The sequence below is a fragment of the Mesoplodon densirostris genome, chromosome 16 (genome assembly GCF_025265405.1).
Source record: "Mesoplodon densirostris isolate mMesDen1 chromosome 16, mMesDen1 primary haplotype, whole genome shotgun sequence".
NCBI lineage: Eukaryota > Metazoa > Chordata > Mammalia > Artiodactyla > Ziphiidae > Mesoplodon > Mesoplodon densirostris.
In genome coordinates this window covers 21621511-21648599 of record NC_082676.1, presented here as the reverse complement: position 1 = coordinate 21648599, position 27089 = coordinate 21621511, and the positions used below count along the sequence as shown (strand labels likewise).

At 43.7% G+C, this 27089-nt stretch overlaps 2 protein-coding genes across 3 annotated transcripts in view; one reads left to right on the top strand and one right to left on the bottom strand.

The window, feature by feature from the left end:
• Positions 1–3688: 3688 nt before the first annotated feature.
• On the bottom strand, positions 3689–5354 carry LOC132476257 (splicing factor 45-like). Its single transcript, XM_060078077.1, is given in 2 exon segments — positions 3689–4443; positions 4446–5354. Coding segments are annotated over 2 exon segments (1200 nt in total). The 5' UTR covers positions 5236–5354; the 3' UTR covers positions 3689–4033.
• Positions 5355–17784: 12430 nt separating this feature from the next.
• RALGAPB (Ral GTPase activating protein non-catalytic subunit beta) overlaps positions 17785–27089 on the top strand; it is a 103470-nt gene continuing 94165 nt past the window's right edge. For both annotated transcript variants that reach the window (XM_060120071.1, XM_060120069.1), the window contains exon 1: positions 17785–18039. The gene's annotated coding sequence lies outside the window, so the exon portion shown is untranslated. The remainder of the gene's footprint in view (positions 18040–27089) is intronic.

Here is a 27089-nt window from a genome sequence, read left to right as displayed (position 1 = left end):
CGCGTCAAGAGCCTGAGTGATTGGTTGCAGGAACAAAAACAGGAAGAGATGGAAGAATTAAGTCCCTTTAACAGCAGAGTCCAGAGGTGCAGAGCATTGAGCTCCTGTTGTAGGCAAGAGGACCATTTCTAGAATTTTTACAGGGAGAGGATGAGACTCCAATTGCCAAACCATGTTTGTGCTGCTGTACAAGGCCTGGCTATGGAGTCTGAGCAGCACTTGCTACAAGGCCTGGGGTTCAGTTTTCCCTGAATTCTTATAAGGCGTGGCCAAGTGACCAAAATTCCCGTCTTCCTTTTCTTTCTAAGAGACGTTACATTCACCATCACTGTACCATGAGTAGAGGGAGCTAAATGAGTGTCTGCTCATAACAGCCTACAGGGTGTTACTTACTTACCAGTGTAGTGGCTGACACAGGCAAGGAGCTCAGTCTGCATTTAAGGATGAGGGATGAAGCCAGTGGTGGCCTCGACCATGGGTACCAGGAATAGTTCACTGAGGCCCCTCTTCCCCCATGACTACAACTGGCATGTCACCAGGATACCTAACTCGGCCTGCATTAGGAAGCGACCTAGAGAAATCGTTAAGAGCCTGTTGAATTCTGATGTTGTCCCTTAATTGCTTTGGGGCCTGGAGCACATTCTTTTGCCTCCTTGAGCCTCGGTTTCTGGCTCTGTAGTTTGACCATCAGAATAGGACCTACCACAAATAGTAATGATGAAATAAGATGATGCTTGTTAAATGCATAACACAGTACCTGCCTCACACTGAGTACTCTGTACACATCAGCTATTTTTATTCGATGAGCATGTCTAGCTTGTTGATAGTTAAAATGAAGAACAAATATAAAATGTCATTATGACAGACTCATCAGTCATCTGTTAACGTGACACCATAAATACTTCTTTGCAAATTTGCAGACGTCCCAGTGGGGCTGGTGTTAAGCATCCCTACCATTGATTGAACTTTTATTAAATTCCACGCACTGTACTAAGTGAGCCTGTATATATAATTACTTCACTTAATCTTCACAGCAACCAGTGAGGTAGACTTAATTATTCTCCATTTTATAAATGAGGAAACCAAAGCTCAGAGAAATGAAGGGACCTGTCTCCCTTCCAATGAATGGTTCAGCTGGCTTTCCATTTCCTGGTGTATCAAGTAGTGAAAAATGTTGCAGGCTGATTTCATAAATAGCAGAAGCATACGAGGCTGTCAGATGCTTGTTTGTACTGGGAAACTGGAAATTAGGATATTTTACTATTCCCTCCATCTGTTTCAAATTATGGCCTATTATCCAGTCTTCCTAAAATAGTCCCCATCTAAATCACCAGTCTTGAGGACTGAACTTGTGAACCTGACATGTACAGAGACGATAGGCATGTTTCAGCCAACGCCAAATTATCAAGTGCACATCTCATTACGGCTGTGTCTGAGGCAGGAGTCATCCTAGGTCTTCTAAGCTTGAAAAAACCTTGGCAGGGTATGACCGAGGTGGCCCAAGAACCAGGATTAGGGTCAAGAAGGGCCATGATCCTATCAGCAAGTTGGTACCTGGTACCAGAGGTGAGGCAGCTGGTGGGAGTTTTATGTATAGTATAATCAAGCCAGGAGAACGGCCATCTGGGAGAATGAAGGTTTATTGTCCATGCAAAAAAGATTTGTCAGGCACTGTGCTGAGAAGCAGGATCTGCCCTCATGGGGATCACATACAGGTATATACATAATAAGTTCTATTTCCAGATATTTATGGAACAGTCACTATGTGCGGGCCTTGCTCTAAGCTGTGCACACAATCCTGAACAAAGTTGAGGAGGGGCCTCATGGAGTGTACAGTCTAGAACAGCACTGTCCAATATAAACCCATACATGTAATTTAAAACTTTCCTACTAGCTGCATTAAAGAAATAAAAAGCAGATGAAATACATTTTAGGAATATGGTTTTATTTGATTCACTACATCAAAAAATATTGTCATTTCAACATATAATCAATATAAAAATTATTGAGATGTTTTATATTTTTCCCCCAAACTAAATCTTTGAAATCTGGGGTACATTTCATGCTTATAGCACGTCTTGGTTATGCTTACAGCACGTGTGGCTGGTGGCTACCTTATTGGACAGCACACAGATCTAGATGATGAGGGGTTCGAGGCTAATTCCATGAAAGAAGAGTGTTGCAAGGATGCCTTCTTTACAGGAAGGCTCCTGCATCTGGTAAAGAAGCTCCTCCAGCCTGGGTTCCCCATCGCCTGGAATCCCTCTTCCCCATCTTGGCAGAGCAGGGCCAGGTATATATCAGGTGTGCCGGATGGAATCCCTGCATCATGTTCCAGAACCTACTGGAGGCAGGATGCCAAGTTCCATAGTGCTCGCCCAGTGTAAGCCCCACTTCCTAGAGTTAACCTTAGTGTGCTGGGAGTGCGTTCATTCAGTCAGTTACTACTTGTTAATTGAGCACCTACTAAGTGCCAGCCTCTGTGCTGAGTAAGCACTGGGAACACACACCAGTGAACATAGACAGTTGATAGCTCACAGTCCCATCATGATAAACAAGTAACCCATAAATGAAGAAATCATTAAAAACGGTAAGAAATGCTGTGGAGGACAAATGACAGGTGCTGTGAGATTCAACAGGGCCACCTGATCTCTTTGGGGGTCAGAGAAGTTCTCCCAGAGGGAGTAGAATTAACTGGGCAAAGGAGGAGTGGTCCACGTGCAAAAGCAGCGTGGGGGATGCAGGGAGGAGCTCTAAGACAGCCAGTGGGGATGGCATGCACCACTGAGGATTAGGGCAGCAGCCTGGAGTGGCTGGGAGAGCGCTAGCTTTGGAGTTGGCACGGATCTGGTCCAACCCAGCCAGAAACTTGGGTGACAAGTTTCAACCTGTCTGGGACCCAGTGGCCTCCTTTAGAGGGACGTGGTGAAGATTAAACAGAGTGATGTATGAAAACTCTTGATATAGCAAATGCCCTACCTCATTGTTAAATTGTTGGCCTTTTTTATTATTTATTGAAGGTTCTTCTGCACCATATCAAGAAGATGGCCAAGTTTTGTGTTTGTTTCCTTCTCTTGGGGACTTCAGAAGTCTCCAAAGTCGAAGTGTTTGAAGAAGTGGAGACAGAAACCTCCCCCCCGCTTTATTTTTTCCCTTGCTTTATTTTTACTAGAAAATTTGAACAGTACAAGTAATAGATGACTTTTAAAAATAAACCTTTTATTTTGGAATAGTTTTAGATTTGCAGAAAAGTTTAAAACCTAGTACAAAGAGTTCCCATGGATCCTTCACCCAGGTGCCCCTAATAAGCACATTTGTCAAAATTAAGAAGTTAATACTGGTACCTTACCATTAACTGAACTCCAAGTTCAGTTTGGATTTCACCAGTTTCCCCACTCATGTCCATTTTCTGTGCCAGGATCCAATCCAGATTACCACATTACATTTAGTCATTATGTTTCCTTAATCTCCTCCAATCTGCAACAGTTTCTTAGTCTTTCCTTATTTTTCACGACCCTGACAGTTTTTTTTTAGAGAAAGCAGAAATTTTCACCTTTGGCAGACTGCCAAGATGATACTTTATTATAGAATTTATGAAGCTACAGTTTAGTAACTTGCAGGTTTTATTAAAATGAATCAAAAAAAAAAAGAAAGAAAAGCAAAGGGTAACACAACCCCACATCCCAAAACTTTCTAGATTTTTTTAGTGCAAGAAATGCCGTATCACTGAAGCACTTGAGAATTATCATGAAATCCTAGCAAAAAATGTAATCACCTCAGAAGTGGTAATAAAAAAGAGAAACAACCAGAGAGGCACACAGATTGTTTTTTTGTTTGTTTTTTTTTAAAGGATTTTTATACTATATTAAAAAACCACAAAATAAAAAAGGGATCAGTCAACATATATCTTAGAAGTCCTTCCAGAGTCTCTGTACCCACAGCCATGCAGGCTGCCTGTTGCCTTGCTCTCCTCTGCTCAGTCTGTGGCTCGTTGAAGGATCGTTGGAGATGACTCAGGCTCTAGTTCTTACAATCACACTTGTTCTGCCAAATCCAAGACCCTGAATTTATCCAAATTGTAGAAACATGCTTTGACCACCCGTCCACCAAAATACCTCCCATTCAGATCAACAACAGCTTTAATTGCTGATTCAACCCTCTCAAATTCTAAAAATATTCGTACTGCTTCATCATCAGGGGCACCAGGAATTTCAAATATCACACATTTTCCAACTTTGCCATATTTTTCACACTCTTCCTTGGTTTCAACTTCCAAGTCTTCATCTACCTCTCCTGCACCAACCATGTTCCTTAGTAGGACCACTTTAGTAGGACACTTAAGTATTTCAGCTAATGGATTTGAATCCGACTTCTTGGCTGCATCTTTCTCAGTGGCGTCGCCCACGATGATCTTGCCTCCCCGCTTGCTGGTCTTCTCCACAGCGCTGTGCTCAAGCCCTGCTCGTGCTTCCCAAGACCCTGGCCTTCCCGGAAGCCGTACTTCTGCATGATTTTATGTGCTACTGTGCCACCCATGTTGGCGAGGAAGGAGTTGCCAGGGCCAGTCGGGGATCTGGGTCTGTCTTGTTCCTCGTACACTGGGGGAGGGATAGCAGCTTTGGAAGACTGTGAGCGAGGTCTTGAATCCTCTTCATAAGGGAAGTCTCGGGGTAACTCTTTGTCTTTCTCTACAAGAGAAGTGGGTGGTGCAATGGCAGCTCCGCCCATACTTCTCTTCCTCCTCTCTCGCTCATAATCTTCATCTTCATCAGAATCTGGATCTGGTCGCCTGGAAAACCCACTAGCTTCATGTCTGTCTTTACGCCTCTTTTCTCTCTCTTCTATTTCCTTCTGTCTTTCCAGCTCCCGCTGTCTCTGTCGCTCCTCTCTCTGGCGCTTCACTGCTTTCTCATAATTGTTAGGAAACATGGGATCATATTCATCAGCTAGGGGAATCAAAACTTCTCCTGCAGAAAACCCACTGGGAGCCGGGTCCTTGAGGCCCGCCGCCACGTGCGGCGGGGTGTCCACGATCTGCCGCTCGTCTGAAGAGCCACCTCGCTTCAGGTCGATTACTGGGGCAAGGACCGTACTTTGTTTTGTCCTCTGGCTCTTTGCCTGAGTGAGAGCTGCCTTCTTCACCTGGAGCTGAGACTGCAGAAATTTGAAGTTTTTGGACCAGCCGTCCGTTTTTGAGTCACTGGTCTCCACTCCCAGGTCATCGTACAGGGACATCTCAGTTTAATGCCGGCCCGCCCGGCCGACGCTCCCGGGCCGCGGCGGCGCACAGGGGCCGAGGCGCCGCGGACTCGGCGGGCTGGGCGCTCGGCTTCAGCCCCCGACGGCCGGACCTCTCCGGCGCCAACCCCTACGCAGAGCCCCTGACAGTTTTTTGTTTTTGTTTTTGGCTGCTAAGTATGTGGGATCTTAGTTCCCCGACCAGGGATTGAACCTGTGCCGCTTGCATTGGGAGCACGGAGTCTTTTTTTTTTTTTTTTAAGGTCACTGCAGTAGTGGTTGGAATAAGAGGCTGAAAGGATTTTTTTGTTTTGTTTTTTGTTTTTTTTTGGCTGTGTTGGGTCTTTGTTGCTGCGCGCGGGCTTTCTCTAGTTGCAGCGAGTGGGGGGCTACTCTTTGTTGCTGTGCGCAGGCTTCTCATTGTGGTGGCTTCTCTTGTTGCGGAGCACGGGCTCTAGGCATGTGGGCTCAGTAGTTGTGGCTCGCGGGCCCTAGAGTGCAGGCTTGGTAGTTGTGGCACACGGGCCTAGGTGCTCTGTGGCATGTGGGATCTTCCTGGATCAAGGATCGAACCCGTGCCTGCATTGGCAGGCAGACTCTTAATCACTGGGCCACCAGGGAAGTCCCAACCTTGACAGTTTTGAAATGTGTTGGTAAGATATTTTGTAGAATGTCTCTCAATTTGGGCTTTTCTGATGTTTTCTCATGATTAGACTGGAGTTATGGGGTTGGGGGAAGAATATCACAGAGGTGAAAAGCCCCTCTTATCACATCCTATCAGGGAGTATATAACATGACTTATCACCAATGATATTAACCTTGATTACTTGGTTAAGGTGGTAGCTGCCAGACTTCCCCACTATAAAGTTACTATTTTTCCCTTTCCGTACTCTAGTCTTTGGAATATAGGCTTGATTTTAATAGATATTTAAGAAAACATATTTGGAAATCTTTGCCCAACAGTGAGAGAGTATATCTCTTTCTCAAGCACATTAGAAGTATTTACAAATAATGACCACATTATCTGCTGCAAAGCGAGTCTCAAATACCAATGCATCAGTATCACATAGATTACAATATGACTACAACATACAGACATGTAAAAACAAAACTTTAGACAATACTTAGACTTGAACTATTACGAATATACCATATATCAAAACTTGTGGAATGCAGCTAAAACAGTACATAAGGAGAAGTTTATAACTTCGAAGGCCTTCATTGAGAAATTCCCTACAGTAAAGGGAGCGTGTGACTCATCACACAGGAGACTTACCTCCACTGACCAGTGTGGACAGGAGTTCAGAGGGTTTCTCCCCAGTGTTATGGTCTTGGGCACTCCTCCAGGACTTTAGCAAAACCCTGAGGGAATCAGAACCACAGTGAACCACTGAGATTGAATGGCCCACCAGTTCCGAAAAATGGAGGCACAGAACAGTTCTTATTCGATTCTACAAAGAAAAGGGATAAAGGGAACTATGCTCAATATGCTGTGATAGGGACTTCCCTGGTGGTCCAGTGGTTAAGACTCTGCGCTTCCAATGCAGGGGGCGCAGGTTCGATCCCTGGTCAGGGGACTAAGATCCCACATGCATGCCGTAACTAAGAGTTCGCATGCCACAACTAAGGAGCCCGCCTGCCGCAATAAGACCCAATGCAACCAAATAAATAAATAAATAAATATTTTTTAAAAAGTCCTGTGATAAACCATAAAGGAAAAGAATATAAAAAAGAATATATATATGTGTATAACTGAGTCACTATGCTATACAGCAGAGATTGGCACAGCATTTTAAATCAACTATACTTCAATTTAAAAAAAAAAGAAAAGGGATGAGATATTTTCCCCATGCTAGCTTTGTGAAATAAGTTTCAGTTGTGATATCCATCAGAGGTGTTGAGGGAAACCAGAGTTTATGTTATCTTTGATTTAGATCTGCTAAAGACATTGTTTTGTTGGGAGCAAGAGTTTTATAATTTTTTTAAAAAGCTGTCCTTTCCAAATGCAAGAAAGACAGCTTCTCAACAGTGAAAAAAGTACACAAGAATATAGGTTTAACCTCTTCTTAAAATAAAAAATTCTAAGTAACGAAGTTTGCTCCAACGTCACAGGCATTGCCTTTAAATGCTACCTTTTTCAGAATGGGCCACCTCCTTGTAAAACTCTCTCCACTTCTAATAGACCCTGTGTGGATTCTGCTCTCATAGGTTTAGCTGTCTTCTGCTTGAGGTGATCAAGCCTGGGAATACAAAGCTTCAAAGTGCCGATTCTTTGAGCTATTCCCTGGCAGCTTTACCAGGGAGATCATTAACGGTTAGGGTGGGATTTCTTGAGCTCCCTTGGAATGGGCTTGTCGAGGACCACCCTTCCCCACCAGAGAAGAATGTACTAAGAAAACCTACCCTTCTCTTTCAGTCAAGCATTTTCTATGGCATGGGCTCAACCACGCATCCCCAGCATCTCTGCTTCTCAGCTATGAAGTATGATGTGAATGGCTCCCAGGAGGGGTACAGTGCACATCCCTGTGGCAAACCTGCCTACCTTCAGTGGAAGGTGGATGGAGACATGCCTGGGATAAACCTAGAGCATGTCTCTAACTGTATGCAAAAAGCCAGAGTGAGTGTGGAGTCAGAAGTCCACACACAGGGAGGGGCAGAGCTGCAGGACAGGGAGTCCCAGAGGAATTCCAGTCCCCCGTGCTTGTTGTCTTGAAGGCCCAACTTGACCTCTGCCCTCCCCTTATTTGACGACATAAGCTTTCCAATAAATATTTCTTTTTAAAGTATAAGTTAGATTTCCATCGCCAATGCATCCTTGCTAAAAGCCCGAGTTTTCCCCTTAACTTGCCCCAAATGGCCAGTTGTTAAGTTGTTCCATGGAGGGTTTGCTTATCCGGGTTGACCTTGCCTACCTAACGGGGATTCCAGCAAACAGGGCAGTGTATTGAGGTCTCAAAATAAACATGTAGTGACAGCCTTTGCTCCTGGCATTCAGACATCTGTCCATTCTCAGTGGCTTGTCCTTATTTGTTGGTCACTAAATTTATTTCCTGGTATTAAAAATAAAAGAGTAGGCACACTCCGTCCATACAGGAGATGTATGTGTGATTTGGACCTTTTGTCTGGAGGGAATGTTCTGGGGCAGCCACTCCAGTGGGGGCCCAAGTTGGCAATTAAGACTGCCTGGAAAATGGTGCTTTCAAGAGTGGGAGAAGTGAGCTCAGAGGAGCTCAAGGGGCCTATCGGGAGAAGAGGAGGACACCAGCCAAGGCAGTCCTAGTATGTGCAAGGCCTTGGCAAATATTTTTTGTATAGCCCCTGTCTATATAAACAATTTTCTTAAAAATATATTACAGAGGGGAATTCCCTGGTGGTCCAGTGGCGAAGGCTCTGCACTCCCAATGCAGGGGGCCCGGGTTCGATCCCTGGTCAGGGAACTAGACCGCACATGCCTCAACGAAAGGATTCTGCACGGTGCAACTAAAGATCCCGCATCCTGCAACTAAGACCCAGTGTAGCTGAATAAATAAATATTTTAAAAAAATGTATTACAGGGAATTCCCTGGAGGTCCAGTGGTTAGGACTCTGTGCCCTCACTGCCAAGGGCCTGGGTTCCATCCCTGGTTGGGGAACTAAGACCCCACAAGGCACACTGCGCGACAAAAAAAAAAAAAATTCATGGGCCCCATGTGGAGCGTTGTGATTTACTGATGAAGATTTAGATCATGGGTAGAGAAGGGTGCTGAGACTTTATTTCTTGTCCTATCAGTGCACATGAAGATTCTTGGTAATATCCAGACACCATCTCCTACTCTTCAACTCCAAGAACCATCTCTTCATGTTATTTATTGTAAAATGTGCCATTCTTGCTTAGTTTCTTATTTCCCACTGCAAAAAACGGTATGCCGTTTGGAGCCTGTTAGTATTGAAGCAATATAGATCTTCTTAACTTTGTATTTCTCTAATGCATTTCTTTACTTATATATTACATTACAATTCATACATTACTCATGATGCTGCAGCATCCATGGTGGTGGTCCCTATGTGCTGGTTTCCAAGGACTCTCTCAAACATTTTTACTGCGCCTCATTGATGAGAACTACGAATATCAATCTTACCCAGAGTATGCAGGAAAATGAGAATGATGATTTATTTTCTGGTCATGTTAAATTTATCATTTGCAATATTGTTTTGTAAATGTGGAGTAATACATCTTTCCAATCATGACTTGAACTCTTTTTTTTTTTTTGGTAGAAAGGAAAGTTGCTTTAATCAGAAAGCCAGCAATCTGGGGAGAAAGTAGACTCATGACCCAAGAACAACTCGAAAGATTCTGGTCAGCCATGACAATTTTTAAAGGGAAAAAGGGGAAATAATCGCAGTTAAATATTAAGGAGGTCATATTCTTTGTCATTTTTCCATTGCGTGCAGACCTGCTGACTTCTGATCTTCCTTTGGATGCTCTCCTGCCCGCGTGGTCTGCCTGCAAGTTTACCAAGGGGAAGCTAGGGGTAGATAGTAAGTCATTCTTTAACTACTTAATTCTTCATTATTACTCCTTCTTTTTTTTTTTTTTTTTTTGCGGTACGTGGGCCTCTCACTGCTGTGGCCTCTCCCGTTGCGGAGCACAGGCTCCAGACGCGCAGGCTCGGCGGCCGTGGCTCACGGGCCTAGCCGCTCCGCAGCATGTGGGATCCTCCCGGACCGGGTCACGAACCCGCGTCCCCTGTATCGCCAAGCAGACTCTCAACCACTGCGCCACCAGGGAAGCCCTATTACTCCTTCTAATCCAGGAAAGGAATCAACAGGTTAGGCAAGGCATTGTGTACATTCAGTAAAGCAAAAATCAAGAGTTAGGTTAAACATTACCTAGTGATATCATTTTTATGATTGAAGTCTGAGAAAAACAGAGATGAACAAACAGAAAAGGGACAAAAGAGATGCTTACATATCTACTGTACAAAAGCCTAGATTTGCTGAGAAGACCGTATTTCTCTTTTTATTACAAGTCTTTTCTCTGAAGTCAATATTTCATTCTGTTTCTTGGTAATATATATTTCCTCTCTCTTTAACTAATTTTATTCTTTTTTTCCAATTCTGGTTTTATTTATTTAAATTAATTTTTATTGGAGTATAGTTGCTTTACAATGTTGTGTTAGTTTCTACTGTACAGCAAAATGAATCAGCTCTACATATACATATATTCCCTCTTTTTCAGATTTCCTTCCCATTTAGGTCACCACAGTGCATTAAGTAGTTCCCTGTGCTATACAGTACGTTCTCATGAGTTATCTATTTTATACATAGTATCAATAGTGTATGTATGTCAATCCCAATGCATCCATCTTCATTAAATTCCTTCTTGAGAAATTCTGTTCTTTTTTTTTTTTTTTTGTGATACGCGGGCCTCTCACTGTTGTGGCCTCTCCTGTTGCGGAGCTCAGGCTCCGGACGCACAGGCTCAGTGGCCATGGCTCACGGGCCCAGCCGCTCTGCGGCATGTGGGATCTTCCCAGACCGGGGCACGAACCCATGTCCCCTGCATCGGCAGGCGGACTCTCAACCACTGCGCCACCAGGGAAGCCCTGTTCATTTTTATTTCTGGCTCCCTAGCATCGCTTTGGATTTGGACTCTGCTATCCAGAGTATTCACCAAGCCTCAGGGCTTCATGTCTTTTGAGAATCGGCTCAGCTGGTTTTCTAGGTTCTCATCCAAGTCTCGGCAAGAAACTGTTGGTTCAGCCAGAGCTTAGGGCTGAGTCCTCTAGGATGCTATTGGAACACACTCTCCAGCTTGGCTTTGACCCTTTGGAGACTGACTGAACTCGCTAGGCAGTCAACCAACTGCGTTATTGTCCAGCTTACATCTCTTTATCTCAGTTAAAAAGATATCATGAGGGTTTGGGTCAAGGGCCTTTCAGGCATAATATGGTTACACACAGGCCTTCCCAACCTATTAGTCTCTGATTCTATCACAAAAACCAGATAGAATTACTTGCTATAACTTATTCTTGGGAATCCCTTACTGGCTCCTAGAGCTCATTGGTCCCTCTCTAAGGGTCTACATACTACCTATTTGGGAACAATTATAGTTTTGTTTTTTTTTAAATAAATTTATTTATTTTATTTATTTATTTTTGGCTGCTTTGGTTCTTCGTTGCTGTGCACGGCTTTCTCTAGTTGCGGCGAGCGGGGGCCACTCTCCGGTGTGGTGCGCAGGCTTCTCATTGCGGTGGCTTCTCTTGTTGTGGAGCACGGGCTCTAGGCACGCGGGCTTCAGTAGTTGTGGCTCACAGGCTCTAGAGCGGAGGCTCAGTAGTTGTGGTGCATGGGCTTAGTTGCTCCACGGCATGTGGGATCTTCCCAGACCAGGGATTGAATCTGTGTCCCCTGCAGTGGCAGGCGGATTCTTAACCACTGCGCCACCAGGGAAGCCCCTCGATTATAGTTTTGAGTGAGTTAGAATTTGCCACACAGTTTGTCAGGTCTATCAGAATTTATTGAAGGGCTTCTTAACCTAGGGTTTGTGAACTTGCATGGGAATAAATTACATCTTTATTTTCACTAATCTCTGACTGAAATTTCGCATGTTTTCTTTTTTTTTTTTTTTTTTTTTTTTGCGGTATGCGGGCCTCTCACTGTTGTGGCCTCTCCCGTTGCGGAGCACAGGCTCCGGATGCGCAGGCCCAGCGGCCATGGCTCACGGGCCCAGCCGCTCTGCGGCATATGGGATCCTCCCAGACCGGGGCACGAACCCGTATCCCCTGCATCGGCAGGCGGACTCTTAACCACTGCGCCACCAGGGAGGCCCATTCGCATGTTTTCTAATTGTTAATGTAAGCAACAAATCACAGTAATGTTAGCATGACCTTGACTTTGTCGCCAATACAAATCATGGATTTTTCACATCATGCTGGAGTCGTTGTAGACATTTCAAAACATCTTTCAAGTTCACAACTACTTCAAAATTATGGTACTTATAAGACCTGCTGCTAGATCTTGTTACTTAATGCATTACTAAAGAGGCACGTATATTACCATATTGCAGGTTTAAAAAATATTCTAATAGCTTTATTTTAATATAATCGGCCTCCCTTGCAATCTGACATATTTCATTTGATGCATTTAAAAATGTAACTCTGAGAAGAGGTCTGTAGGTGTCACCAGTTTGCCAAAGGGGCTCATGTACAGAAATTCATGCTTGTCATGATGGTAGCAGCTCCTCCTCAGAAGCCTCAGGGGCCAGAGCTCTGCCCAGAGCTCCCCTTTGCCCAGACAGATCTCTTGAGGGGCAAAAGAACCCTCACCTCAACTTTGGGTTCTTGTCTTCTCTTCACTCAGACTAAGCTAACACTAGTGAAGCTTTCCTTTCGACTACATGTCTTGGACTCTTTAGGCCATAATCACTGCATTCCTGAATTATGATTGCTTTCAATGCTGACCACGGTCCTGCCTTCCACACACCACACCAGCGGGGATCACAGGAAAGGGGCCTGTGAGCAGAGTGAGAAGAGCGGCCCCCTTCATACAAGATACATCCATCCCTTGTTCTCCATGGCTTAAGACAGATGAGAGCACCATGTCATCGCACTGATTGGAGGCATGAAAAGTACATCGATGGAAAGAGCACATCGGCCTTGCAGCTCAACATCTCAAAAGTCCTTGGAGGAAACGGGCATGGCCGCTTCTGCCAAAGGGAGTGAGGTGACCACCCTGGGGGCTGGCTGGGGAAGGGACAGCAGAACACACAGGGTAAAGGACATCTGCCGCCCTTTTCTCCCATTTCCCTGGCTGCACTAGGTCAGAGGGGCACTGTGGTCTGAACAGAGAGGTGCAAGCCAATACCTGGGTCCACACTTGCAGCTCAAGCGTCTGCAGTGGATTGTTGGTGACTCACAATCTTAAACCTAGCCTGGTTCCAAAGTGAGTGAGAATCATCAGAATCATACTAAAACTATTTTGGCAGCCCAATCTTGCACAAAGGGTGAAAGAACTACTGTATCAGATAGCAAGAGTGAGGTCCTTGCCTGGCTGTCCTCTTGGAATCAGAGCTGGCTATGGGGCTCCATGACATGAGTCCTGGAGTATCTCAGGGCATCTGGTCAACCCCACACATAAGTGAGAGGGGGGTGTGGGTAAGATAGAGGGTTGAAGAGTTCTTCAAAGAAAAGTAATGGAGAATGAGACCCACCCGGGATGGACATGGTCTGGGACGGGGTAGCTGTGCCTAGACGGCACCTCTGGCCAGCCCCAACCACTGAAGTGAGACTTAGAAGATTTCAAGGTAGAAATTTCTGGCCAACAGGACCCACACAGGGCCTGGTCTGGATTGGGGCACCAGGCCAAGATGGCATTGGTGGCCTGGAGAGGCACTCAGAAAATTTTGGGGAATACCAATCCAAAATGCAGTACCATTTGAAGCACAAGGTCTGGGGCAGGGGACCTCTTACCTAGATCTAATGATATTTTCTACCTCTACCACTGGATATTATTCACTAAGACTTAACGGTCCAGCAAGAAACTGGGTTCAATGCTGAGCCAATGAATCTTCCAGCCACCCACCCATCCATCCAACAAATGTTTATTGAGCACATACACTGTGCTAGTATTGCGTTAGGTTCAGGAGAAATAGAAGTGGATCTTCTCAGCCATTTTCCACACCAAGCTAGTTCTGCACAACTGAAAAAGGAAGAAAAGGGTAAAAAAAAAAAACTGGCTACAGATGACATACCTCTCATACATCTGTTCAGTTAAACACTTTTCTCAATTATGGCTTTTGAAAACTGTTCCACTTACTATGGTTCCACACAATTTACCCCAAAACTTAGTGGCTTAAAACAATGGCAATATTTATTTTGCTCATGAATCTGCTATTTGGGCTGGGGTTATCTTGTCTCTGCTTTGCTTGCTTTCAGGTGAGTTGGCTTGAAGCCTGGGGACTGGAATCATCTGAAGCCTTCCTCATTCACATGTCTGGCCATTGATGTTGTCAGCTGAGACAGGTTGTCTCAGGTTGTCAGCTGGAACATCTCCACATGCTCTCTTCATGTGGTCTGAGCTTCCTCCCAGTATGGTGACTGGGTACTGAGGGTGAGCATTGCAAAAGCGGGTAAGCCAGGTGGAAGCTGAATCCTCTTTATGACCTAGCCCCAGAAGTCGCCAAGCATTACTTCTGCCCTATTGGCCAGAACAGTCACAGCAGCCAACCAGATTCAAGGAGAGGGAATATGGATCCATCTCTCAGCGGGAAGATGTTGGTTACATTGTAAGAAGAACTGGGGGATGGATTATATATATTGGTGAGGTCAGTTCAGGAAAAAAGTCTTCCACATAAGGTTGATACAACTGCTCCATTTTTTTTCCTTTTTTCAAATGCAATACCTTTTAATACACAGTAATTAAGTACATGATACAAAGTGATTATTCTGACTACAGTTTCAGATGAAGACAATTCCCCAATTCATTCTACTTTTATAGTTAGAATTTACGATGTAGAACAGATTTGAATTGTGCCCTGTTTGGAGAATCCAAATGTTTTATTCTGTATAGCATTTCATATGTCTCTTCAGTCTATTGTGCATGCACACTTTTTGCATACGTTTCAAAGTGTTCTGATGTTTAATTTTCCCTCAAGGTGTTTGTGTGTGTTATAACTTTATTTTTATGTTGGTTTAAGAGAAACACTGAAAAATTTTTTTTAAATTGGAAAAGAAAATATGCAGAAATATAATATCACCTTTAAAAAATGACTGCTCACTTGTATCTTTCCTCCACCCACCACCCCTTACCTAATATTAAATCTTGTCATCTTGGTCAGTACATTAGTCCTTATACGTTACATTTTTTATGTAGAAGCCACATTCTTTTTTTAGCATTTTATTTTATATTGGAGTATAGTTGATTAACCGTGTTGTATTATTTTCAGGTGTACAGCAAAGTGATTCAGTTTCATTTATTTATTTATCTTTTGGCCACACCATGTGGCCTGTGGGATCTTAGTTCCCCGACCAAGGATCGAACCCATGTCCCCTGCATTGGGAGCACAGAGTCTTAACCACTGGACCGCCAGGGAAGTCCCACAAAGTGATTCAGTTACACGTATACATGTATCTATTCTTTTTCAAATTCTTTTCCCATTTAGGTTGTTACATATTATTGAGCAGAGCTCCCTGAGCTCTACAGTAGATCCTTGTTGGTTATCCATTTTAAATATAGCAATGTGTACATATCAATCCCAAACCCCCTAACTATCCTTCCCCCCTGCAGAAGCCATATTCTTAATTTAAAATTATTTATTTATTGCTTATATGATTTTTGTTTCCATTGTTCCATTGCTACATGTTTGTCCGTTAAAAATATTTAGGTGTCTTGGGTTGGAATTGAACACCTATCTTTTTGCCATTAAAATTAATGGAAGGGCTTCCCTGGTGGCGCAGGGTTGAGAATCTGCCTGCCAATGCAGGGGACACGGGTTCGAGCCCTGGTCCGGGAAGATCCCACATGCCGCGGAACAACTAAGCCAGTGCGCCACAACTACTGAGCCTGTGCACTAGAGCCCGTGAGCCACAACTACTGAGCCCACGTGCTACAACTACTGAAGCCCATGCGCCTAGAGCCCGTGCTCCATGACAAGAGAAGCCACCACAATGAGAAGCCTGCGCACCACAACAAAGAGTAGCTCCCGCTCTCTGCAACTAGAGAAAGCCTGTGCACAGCAACTAAGACCCAATGCAGCCAAAAATAAATAAATAAAAATTTAAAAAATTAATGGAAATATATATTTTTTTCATTTATCAGCTTTTCACTTAGAGGCAGAATTTTCAGGAGTCAATTAAAGTCATCAGGTGGGAGATAGATGTACTTTCATCATCTCCCTAAAAGCTTTGACAGCCTCCCAGTCCTCTGTGTCTGTCATTTTTCCAGTTCCCATCACCTATTGCTCTTCTAAGCCATCACCTCCATTATCAGCTCCTTACCTGTCTGACATATTACAGATGTTCCATATTTATTACGTTAGGAATGAGTCTGGTTGAATGTAACAGGTAACTTGACAAACTTGACAAAAAGATTTTTTTTCCCCCTCATAAAACAGGAAGGCAGTCCAGGGTTTGTGCAGGTGCTTGAGTACGACCTAAAGAACCAGACTTCTTTTGTTCTTTTATTTCATCTTCCTTAGCACAATCCTCCTCATGGTCTCAAGGTGATTGCTGCACCTCCGGGTGTTGTGCCTTAGTTCCAAGCATGAAGTAGGGGAAGGGTGAAGGTCACAAACTTCCAAAGAGTTCCTTTTTATTCTGGAAGGGAAGCTGTCCCTTGGGACTTCTGCCTACATCTTATTGGCCAGGACTTTGTCTTATTGCCACTTCTAGCTGCAAGGGAAGGTGGGAACTGTGAGTTTTGCTTTCCAGCCTCTGTAGTTTGGAAAAGCAAGGGATAAGTGATTGGAAGAAATATTGAGAGCTTCTTACAACATGTGCCACACTGCGTTTAATTGAAATGTATTGCTTCGATCCACAAAGTATCCTGGATATAGCCTGTTCTTGTCCTGGAACATTCTTCCTTTTCCTTTTCTCTCCTTTCCTGGGTATGTATGTGTGTGTGTGTGGGGGGGGGAAGAGACAAAATATTGAGGAAACACTCATTTTTTTTTTCCATGAGGATACCAGTTCCTTTGTCGCTCCTTCCTCCATGGTCTCTTCTAACTGAGGGTAAGGAGGAGGAGTCAGCATCTTCTTTGCTCCATTCTGCTCTTTTCAGACACCGTGACTTCAGCACTACTACCCTGATCCCTTCCTCTCTGAATATTAAGGACAGTCTCAAGGCCAGGTTCTCCCTCCTCTTCTTTCTCAGCCCAAGTTTCCTCCTTTACACTCCCAAGGGACTTGAGCTGTATCTCTCTAATGGTATTTATCATTTTCTTCGTTGACGCTGAAACCAAATGATTGGAAGTGGTACTGTTTACGAAATGTGTGGTGCATTGTAGGTGCTCAAACCGGTAGCTCTTGCTATTATTACTACAATTAATAATGTCTTATCGCCTATATCAGACTCAGCTCCTTAATGACAGGCTCTGAATCTGATGTCCGATTCATCTTTGTAACACACATCTGGCCTGGAATTGAACATTGCTCATAATGCTATCAATATAAGGGGGCGGCGGGTAAAGGACAACGTTTCAAAGGAAGGGTTCTGTACTGGTGTGAGAAATTCTTAGAACCTGAGTGGAAGCCAGAATCTTGCAGAGAAGACCCTTACTCTGTCCGCATCAAAAACACGCAGAGTCCCAACTGTTTCGTAGGGACGCATGTGGACCGCCTTCACGCCTGTGTTGCGATGAAGTAGGAGAGTCCGTCACTTCACCCCTCCTGCTCCTCCGGAAAGGGAGGCGGGACTATACCCCGCGCGCGGTGATCTGGGATAGCTGCGCACGCGCAGCTTCCGGCTCCGTGTCTTGGGAATTATTTGACGCCGCCGCTTCGGCCCCACACAAGCCTCTGATCAGGCGCGCCGCGCACGCGCAGTGATCCTCTAGGCTCGGGGAGTTATTTGACGCTGCCGCCCCTGGCAGTCGGAAGTTGCCTGAGCAGATCCTAGCCGGCCGGCCCGAGTGGCCTTCGTCGATCTGGGCGCCCTGGGAGAGTCGCTGACGGGTGGACGGAGCGACCGCCTGAGGACAGCCGGCCGGGGCAGCGAAAGCGTCGGGCCTATGGCGCGGGTGGCGTGAGGCGGAAGGCCGAGTGCGGCCGGCGGCGGCGGCGGCGGCGCCCGCCCCAGCAATGCGGGCCCCGCCCGTCGCCTCAGGTAACCGGGCGGCCCTCCCCGTCGCGACCGGACCCTCCCCTCTCCTCCCCTCCGGGCGGTCTAGGGATGGCTAAGCCTTGTTTCTCGGCCCTGGTGGCTCCAAGGGCCCTTCGGAAGCGCATCTCATTTTGGGGGGGGACCCACGGGGTCCGGGGCAGCTTGGCTGTGGAGTCGGCGGCTTCTGTCGGGTCTGTTCAAACCCGGGGTGGCCCTTGAGAGCTGCCCCGGCCGGGCGAAGCTCTTTCCTGGCAGCCTGGGGGAGGGGGCGGGTCTGGAGCGGAGCTAGACAAGTCTGGCGAAGAATCTGGTCCAGCAGAAAGGTTGGTCGAGTGGCTGTCGCCCTTTGGGACGATGCTGCCCGTTGCACGGTGACTGTCGGAGGAGGAAGAGTTAATAATGAGAATAAACAGCTAGCCCTTGTTAAGCGCTTACTATACGCCGGCCATTGTGCCAGACCATTACGTTCACCCCATCTAACTTCACAACAACCCGGTACGGGAGGATGATTATCCCCATCTTACTGACGAGGCAACTGAGGCCCTAAATGGTTAGGTGACTTCCTTGCCCAAGGTCACGGAGCTGGTAAATTTGACTCGAGATTCAAGTTCTTAACAATTAGGTCAGTGGCTCTCCAACTTCGCTGCACGTAGAAATCACCTGGGGCAGCTTTTAAAGATTCCTGATGCCCAGGTAGCAGAGCCAGGCCAATTAAATCACCGTGTTTGGGAGTGGGGTTGGTGGGGGAAACCAGACAGCAGTATTTCTTAAAGATCCCCACATGAATTCAGTGTGCAGCAAAGTTTGGGAACTGCTACCGTAGATAATTCTGCATCTCAGTAAAACGTTTCGGTGTTTCTCCAGTTTAAGTGTGTAGGAGAATTTTCTGGGAGTTTGTTTAAAATGCAGTTTCCACCTGCAGAGATCTTTTCATTAGGCCCACGGACTACTACACCTTGTGAAAGCCTGATGGGGGTGGGAAGTAACTTTCTATGCAGGATTTGTGAGTCAGCTGGACCTTTTAAAGGTCCATCTCATGCAAAACTGTTAGTTTGCAATTTTCCTGGATACACAGTACTCATGGTTATAGTGTCTCTGATCTTTGGGTCTTGTTTGAATATGCTGTTATCTGCCTAGTCTGTCCTCTGTGCTTTCTCCCTGCTCCGCCCAGACACACACCCTTCTGCTGTTTCTTACACACATAAACGTAGTCTTTTCTTCCCACCTCTGGCTGCATAACTCCCAGCATTCAAGAAGCCTCTGTGACCCTCACACCTCTTGCTTCCAACCTCCTTGGGTCTTTCCTGTTTGCTCTTTAGCATCATCATAATGGAATTTACCAGTGATTTTTCTGTGTTGTATTTCTGTGTTTTATTAGATTGTGAGCGACTTGAGCCATGTTTTCTCATCTCTGTATTCCTCCCAGTTCTTTGACATACAGACTCACAAAGGTTTTACTGAATGGAATGTTTGTGTCCCTTTTATGTCACAGACTGCATGCTGCAAATCGGTTCTTCTCTATTTCCACTTTTGCAAAAGGTGTTTGGTAGTTCTTGCTCTACAGAGTTTTGTTCTGTTTGCTTGAAAATACTCTAGTTAGGTTCGTTAACTTTTCCATCCAGCAGTTAAATAAACACATTGAGTTCTTAGAACTGGCGAGACACTAGGGAAGACTAACTATGTGCAGTCAACATTGGTTGATTTTTTTTTTAATTAATGACTTCTTACTATATGGTGTCATATAGTAAGACTTCATGATGTTTTCTTTTTAAATTTTATTTATTTATTTATTTATGGCTGTGTTGGGTCTTCGTTTCTGTGCGAGGGCTTTCTCTAGTTGCGGCAAGTGGGGGCCACTCTTCATCGCGGTGCTGAGGCCTCTATCGCGGCCTCTCTTGTTGTGGAGCACAGGCTCCAGACGTGCAGGCTCAGTAGTTGTGGCTCACGGGCCTAGTTGTTCCGCAGCATGTGGGATCCTCCCAGACCACGGGTCGAACCCGTGTCCCCCTCATTAGCAGGCAGACCCTCAACCACTGCGCCACCAGGGAAGCCTTGTTGCTTTATATTATATAGTTTTATCATAGTCAGATACAATCAGTTCTGTAGTGGAGACCTTTTTATTGCCCTTAGGCCTTTGCATGTGTTCCCTACTAAACACTATGCTGTCCAAACTAGCGTTTAGTTGTCATCCACTAAATGTTGTTACCTTGCTGGTACTTGGTAAATACTAGTAGATGGAAGTGCTGTTGGTAGTAGTTTACTAGGAGGGATGACTTAAGAAGTACTTAATAAAGATTAAAACCTTGATGTCAGAGGAATTGACAAACTTAGTATATATTTATTACAGAATGCCTGAACTGCTGTTGCCCAACATATTTACAAATTATAAAGGAAGGCAGCCTGGTAATTCAGATTATCTTTGTTCTTGGCTGGTCTTAAAACCATGTAAGGTTTATAAAAGTGATTGAGTGAGTATGTGTGTGAAGGTCATTATGAAGAGGTTTTTGGACAATAAAGATTTTCTATAGTAGTTAAATATGGTAAAGTATGTGGACTGAATAAGAAACACATTTCACGTAATGACATTCTTTACATCATACAGATTGTTATAGAAAGAGTTTTCTTGGTTCTGTTTTGTACTATTTACTCAAATTTTAGGCTAAGGCTAATGTAGAAACTGATGGGATAATTTATGTTAAATTCAGATACTCAAGAAACTTGCCCTTGTTTCTCTGATCAGATATGGGCAGAGTATCCAGTTCTGGCCTTAGCACATGGAAGAAACTCAATCTTCAAGCCTGAGGTTTAAGTCTCTAGTTTGATCCCCCAGAAAAGGTGAAAAACTACACGTGCTCAGTTAGAGACCAAAAATGACTCTAATCATGATAGCCTGAGACCTAGAAATGGATTCTTTTTAATTTGAGGTACCCATCAGTGTTAGCAGATGTGTTCCCTGACATGTGTAAAGGGCTTTTCGATAGAATACATGATTTTCTTTGGTGCAAGACGATTAAATGTTTTAGAATTAAGGTACATGGAGTTTAAGTTTTAGATGCAGAAAATAGGTAACCTGCCCAAGACTACATGGTTGGCTGTAGCACATCTAAGAATAGAATGCAGGTCTCCTTCCTCTGGACTCAGTATCCCTTTCCACCCTCATGCCCCTCATGTGAGAGGATGTCTTGTTTCTTGTTGTTGTTGTTGTTGTGTGTGTGACAAAGTAGTCTGCTATGTTTGAGATATTAAGTTAGATATATAATGAGTGCTTGTAGTATGACATGTACTTTGCTATATAAACTGGGGATATTAAGATAAATAAGACACGGCCCCTTTCCTTCAGGAATCTATAGTCTAGTCAGGGTTGTAATAAAAGTAAAAGTATAGTATCTAAGGCAGCTCTGTCAAATAGAAATTTCTGCAATGATGGAACTGTTCTATATCTGCACTGTCTAATGTGGTAGCAGTTAACCACATGTGATATTGAGGACTTGAAATGTGACTAGTTTAACTAAGGAACTGAATTTATAATTTAATTTAAATTTAAGTAACACGTGGTTATGGCTGCTGTGTTAGAGCAAGTCTGAGGCATAAAAGATGAGAGCTGTGGTGGAAGTGGGAGCAGGCAGGGTATCCATGCTTTTTTGGACAGACTAGCAAAAACTACCTGTTTTCACTTTTGGGGAGGAATGCAGGCAGAACCTGTCTCCCTTTCTTGTAACTCAGGTGTTTGATAGGATCCTTAACAGAATCTGGTGCACAGGTGAATACATTCCTTTTTGGCCAAGCTTGATTGATACTTGCCTTGGGGGTCAATAGGACTACAACAGAAATATGAAATATGTTCCTTGTGCCTTTATTAGTTGTAAAGGTTATATGGATGACCTTGAATGCACTTATGCACCTTAAAATCCAGCATTTATTTACTCAGTTCATTTATTCAGTGTTTTGGCACCCTGTACCCTATTTTTCCTAAGAGAAACAAGGCATGCCTGATAGTGTGTACCTTGCATTTGTACAGCTCAAAGTATGTTGACTTAAGTTGTTTTATTTGATCCTTTTCCCAAGTCACTTTAGCTAGGTACTGCAGGTATTCTCCCTGTTTTACAGGTGAGGAAACTATGACAAAGAAATGCCAAGTGACTTGTCCAAGGTCATATGGTGAGGTACGGAGTCAGAACAAAAGAAGGAGCATTGGACTTCGAGGCAAGAGGTGGAGTTTCTTGTCCCAGCTCTACTGTTACTTGATGTGACCCTGAGCAAGTTGTAGAGGCTAGTGACATCTGTCTTGCTTAAATTTCTAGGCTTGTTATTGAACTGAAATGAAATAACACGTGAAAGCTCTTTGAAAATGATCAATTATGCAAAGGTACATTGTTATCAAGCAAGATCTGCAATAGTTTTTCTGTTGTAGGATGCCACCTTCGTAACTCATCACGTCAGTTACCGTGTTGAATACTGCTATATGATGGATTTATTCATCATGGATTTCTCTTGTCTTCACTATGAAACTTTCTCTTGGGCAGCCATTGTGCCCTATTCATATCTGCCTCCCTACATGTTAGGACAATACCTGACACATAGCAGGTGTTTAATAAATGTTTGTTTAATGAAATGACTGCTGTATGAATTTACAAAGTTAAAAAAACTGTTCTCTGTAATTAGATTTGAAGTTCCTTGGGAGCAAGGATGATGTTTATTCATTATTATAGTCCCTGTGCTTGGTGTATAGAAGGCATGTAATAAATATTGGCTGAGTTAATTGATGTAATTAATGCCAAGCTGTGGTCTTAGTGTGTCTACCACTGTATTGATCATTTTGGTAGTTTGTCAATTAGACCAAACCTTCATGTTACTTTGTGGTAGTACCTACAAGTCATAAACTGTTACCCAGCACACAGTGACCTGATAGTAGAAACATCCAGAGATTACCTAGAAAATGGATACATGCAGAGTTGGGAAGGAGACTAAGTGATCTGCAGGGTAGCACTGTCATCTTTGCTTTCCTCCTATCACTTCTAGAGTATTGAAAGTGGAGGCTTCTCTGCTCGCAGCTCAAGTTGATAGCCAACAGAGCCTATCTGGGAAGGAGACTCATAGGATCCTAACACAGCAGCCAAAGCTCTCAGCCGTCTGACTTCAGTATCTCACCACAGTGCCCAACCCTCCCTGCAATGTTCCCATCCTTCCTGCCCTCCCCTTCCTCAATATATTAGAGACACTGGAGTCTGCTTTCCCTTCAGCCTGTCTTAGATACTTCCATCAAATTTCCTTAATAGGAATTCAGTTCCTGTTGTATTATTCCTATGATAAAGTTAAACTTTCTCTCATTCTCTGCCCTCAGTTTTTACTAAGTTAATTTCAAATCTCCAATCTGAGGATTCATAGTACTCTTCCTCCATAAGAGCTATCGTTTGTTGATTGCTTACTTTGGACTAGATAGGACCAAACATCTTACATGTATTGATTTTCTAATCACAACTCCAAAGTAGGCTGTTATCCTACTGTTATCTCCATTTAACAGATGAGGATGCTCAGACACAGGTAGAGCAACTTTTGCAGGATTTTCCAACTTGCAGGTGGTGGAACTGGGATTTGAATCTAAGAAGTCTAGTTCCAGAGTCCTGGCTCTTAACCAGTCTCCTATTTGTTTTCATGCTTCTCATCTCTGTGTGTAATGGCTACATCATAGTATATAAAGTTAATATGCCCTAATTGTGAAGGTATTCCATTATTGATGGACAGTTAAATTCTGATCACTTCCCCATCTTATGTATAATACTACAGTGAATGAATGCCTCGTGCATTTTTCTATTGAGTTGTTTATCAGGATAAATTAAGTGGTATTACTGGGTCAAAGCACCTGATATTACTATGTCTCCCACTGTGTATTGGCAAAACATTCGTGCTATCCTTGGGTGAATGGTTAGGCATTAGCCTGAGGTGCCTTACAGGTGTGTCAATTTATCGGCAGGATAGAGCTACAAACAATTCCATGGCAAGTGGACTAGGCAATCAAGGCCCAGCAGGGTTTTACCATGGTGCTATCCTGAAAGGTTGATGCACATATGAACATCTTTGCCCAGGAGGACCTAGGCTGTGAAACAATTCTGGTTCTTGAAACTACAGATGTTCTTTGAGATCTCTGGGTTGCTTTGGACAGCTTGAGGTGCAACAGCAAGAGGAGGCTCTTATTTGTGTGTTTAAGACTAGGCTGGCCACTGACAAAACTGGACCCAACGGGACTTACCCTGCCAAATCTGTGACATTACACTCTGCCCTCATCTTTTTTTTTTTTTTTTCCTAACATCAACAAACATGAAACAAAATGAAGTTATAGGACTTCCATAGTTGGGTAATAAGCCCAGACCCTGGATCAGAGGTGGGTTAGGGTGACTTTCAGGGCAGCAATGGCTCATTCATAGTGTATGCCTCCCTACCTTCCCTCCACAAGAATCATGCTAATTCAGTTACCAAAACTAGCATATGCCTTTACCTTTGATCAGAGGCGTAAACTGACCCATAGATGAGTTCTTTTTAGCTTACATCCTGTTTTTTTTTTAAACTTGAATTAGTTGCTAACATTTAAAGAGTGGACTTCACAGAGATGTCCAGATTTTCTGTGTCTCTTGAAAAACTGGATTATCAGGCAACACTGGGTCTACATTCCTTCAAGGTAATAGTTGGCTAAGGCTGAGTAGTGATTGTGTCCTTTAAAGAGAACCTTAATTCTCTAATTTGCCCCAGTGTGCACCCTACCCACTTCACCCCATGTTTGGTTTCCTAGACTGGAGGTTTTCATCCTTCCCAGACCTAATATTGGTAATGACTGCTTCAGTATCCTGAAATTAACAGATAATATATAACCGACCAACACATAGAATTTTAAAAAAATCTGTGAAACTAACAATAACAAATGATAACCATAAATTATTATCCTTCCAATAAAATTGGTATTTCGGTAAAAATGCTCAGGTAGAGCTATACTAGAGGACATAACAAAATGGTCGGATGCTTGTGTCTACTTATAACTTGAGAAAGTAAGACAGTAATATGGCACTTTATATTTGACATTTGAAATAAGGGCTAAGTAAGTAGCATGTAGTTCTTGTGATTGTGTTCCTGACAGCAGTGTGTGGTATTAGCAACTCAGACACCACAAAAGGTATGGCCTTTGGTGATGTGATTGTTCTGAAATGGTGAACAATTCTTGGTATGGTAAGGTTCCAAACATAAAAAAGTTGAATCTTTCCTCGGTTTGCATGGTTAATTGTGTTACTGGAAAATTAAGTGTATATTAAAATAGCACAAAATATTTTGTATTTATGAGTAAAATGAAGTTAGATTTTTAGCCTTAGACAATTAAGAACAGAATGATTTTCTGGCAGACATTAGAAAGTCAGGTGAAATGTAGCAAAATTATTCATTGTGCAGGACTGTCACCTGGGTTACAGGATGTCTAGATATCTTGGATCTACCCATAAATACCAGTAACATGCCCCAGTCGTTGCGTTAACCAAAAGTGCACTTAATATTTCCAAAATACCCTGGGTGGGGGCAGTCCTTTTTTTTTTTTTTTTTAAGTTGAAAATCATTGCCCTAAACTCTTGAGTGTGTCCTGTTGGCCTTACCTCCTAATCATTTTGCTAGTTTAATATTTACAAAATAATGCCTTTGTTAATTTGTGTTTTTTTTTAATGTTTGTTTCCAATGTTTATTTTCTCTTCATTGTTTAATTTGCATCTGCAGTTGGCCCTTTCTGTTGGTGGGTTCCGCATTTGCAGATTGAACCAACCATGAATCAAAGATATTTGGAGAAAAAAAATCCAGAAAGTTCCGAAAAGAAAAACCTGAATTTGCTGTATGTAAGCAGCTATTTACATGGCATTTATATTGCAATTAGAACTACTTACATAGCACTTACATTGTATTAGGTATTATAAATAATCTAGAGATGATTTAAAGTATATGGGAGAATGTGCATAGGTTATATGCCACATACTTTTTTTTTTTTTTTTTTCTTTTTGCGGTATGTGGGCCTCTCACTGTTGTGGCCTCTCCCGTTGCGGAGCACAGGCTCCGGACGCGCAGGCCCAGCGGCCATGGCTCACGGGCCCAGCCGCTCCGCGGCATATGGGATCCTCCCAGACCGGGGCACGAACCCGTATCCCCTGCATCGGCAGGCGGACTCTCAACCACTGCGCCACCAGGGAGGCCCTGCCACATACTTTTATATAAGGGACTTGAGCATCTGTGATTTTGGTATTGTTGGAGGGTCCTCGAACCAGTCCTCCGTGGATACCAAGGGACAACTGTAATTATAAGGTACATCTTTGTCTTATTATTTTTTGTCTTTTATGCATTTTGTTGAAATTTAGCAGCTATGTTTTTCTGTTACATGTGTTAAATATTTTAGTTCAACCTTTTCTCTCTCTCGGTCTTAGTTGCAGTACGTGGGCTCTTTAGTTGGGGCATGTGGGGTCTTTAGTTGCGACATGCGGACTTCTTAGTTGCGGCATGCATGCAGGATCTGATTCCTGGACCAGGGTTTGAAACCAGGACCCCTGCATTGGGAGCGCAGAGTCTTACCCACTGGGCCACCAGGGAAGTCCCTACCTTACATGTTTCTTGAAGCATTTATTTCATTTTCTTCCATGTAATCGTTTAAACATTAATAGATTTGAAGAATTTAAATCTCTTACATTTAAAAACTTTTTTTAAGATTTTAAGAATTTAAGAGCTATTAATCCTGTTTTGATTGGTCTTTCATAGTGTTTTTTTTTTTTGCGGCACGCGGGCCCCTCACTGTCATGGCCTCTCCCGTTGCGGAGCACAGGCTCCGGACGCGTAGGCTCAGCGGCCATGGCTCACGGGCCCAGCCGCTCCGCGGCATGTGGGATCCTCCCGGACCGGGGCATGAACCCGTGTCCCCTGCATTGGCAGACGGACTCTCAACCACTGCGCCACAAGGGAAGCCCTTTCCTAGTGTTTTTTCAAGAAAGATACTCCTGTCTTTTTTTTTTTTTTAACTTTTTTTTTTTTTTTTTTTTTTTGCG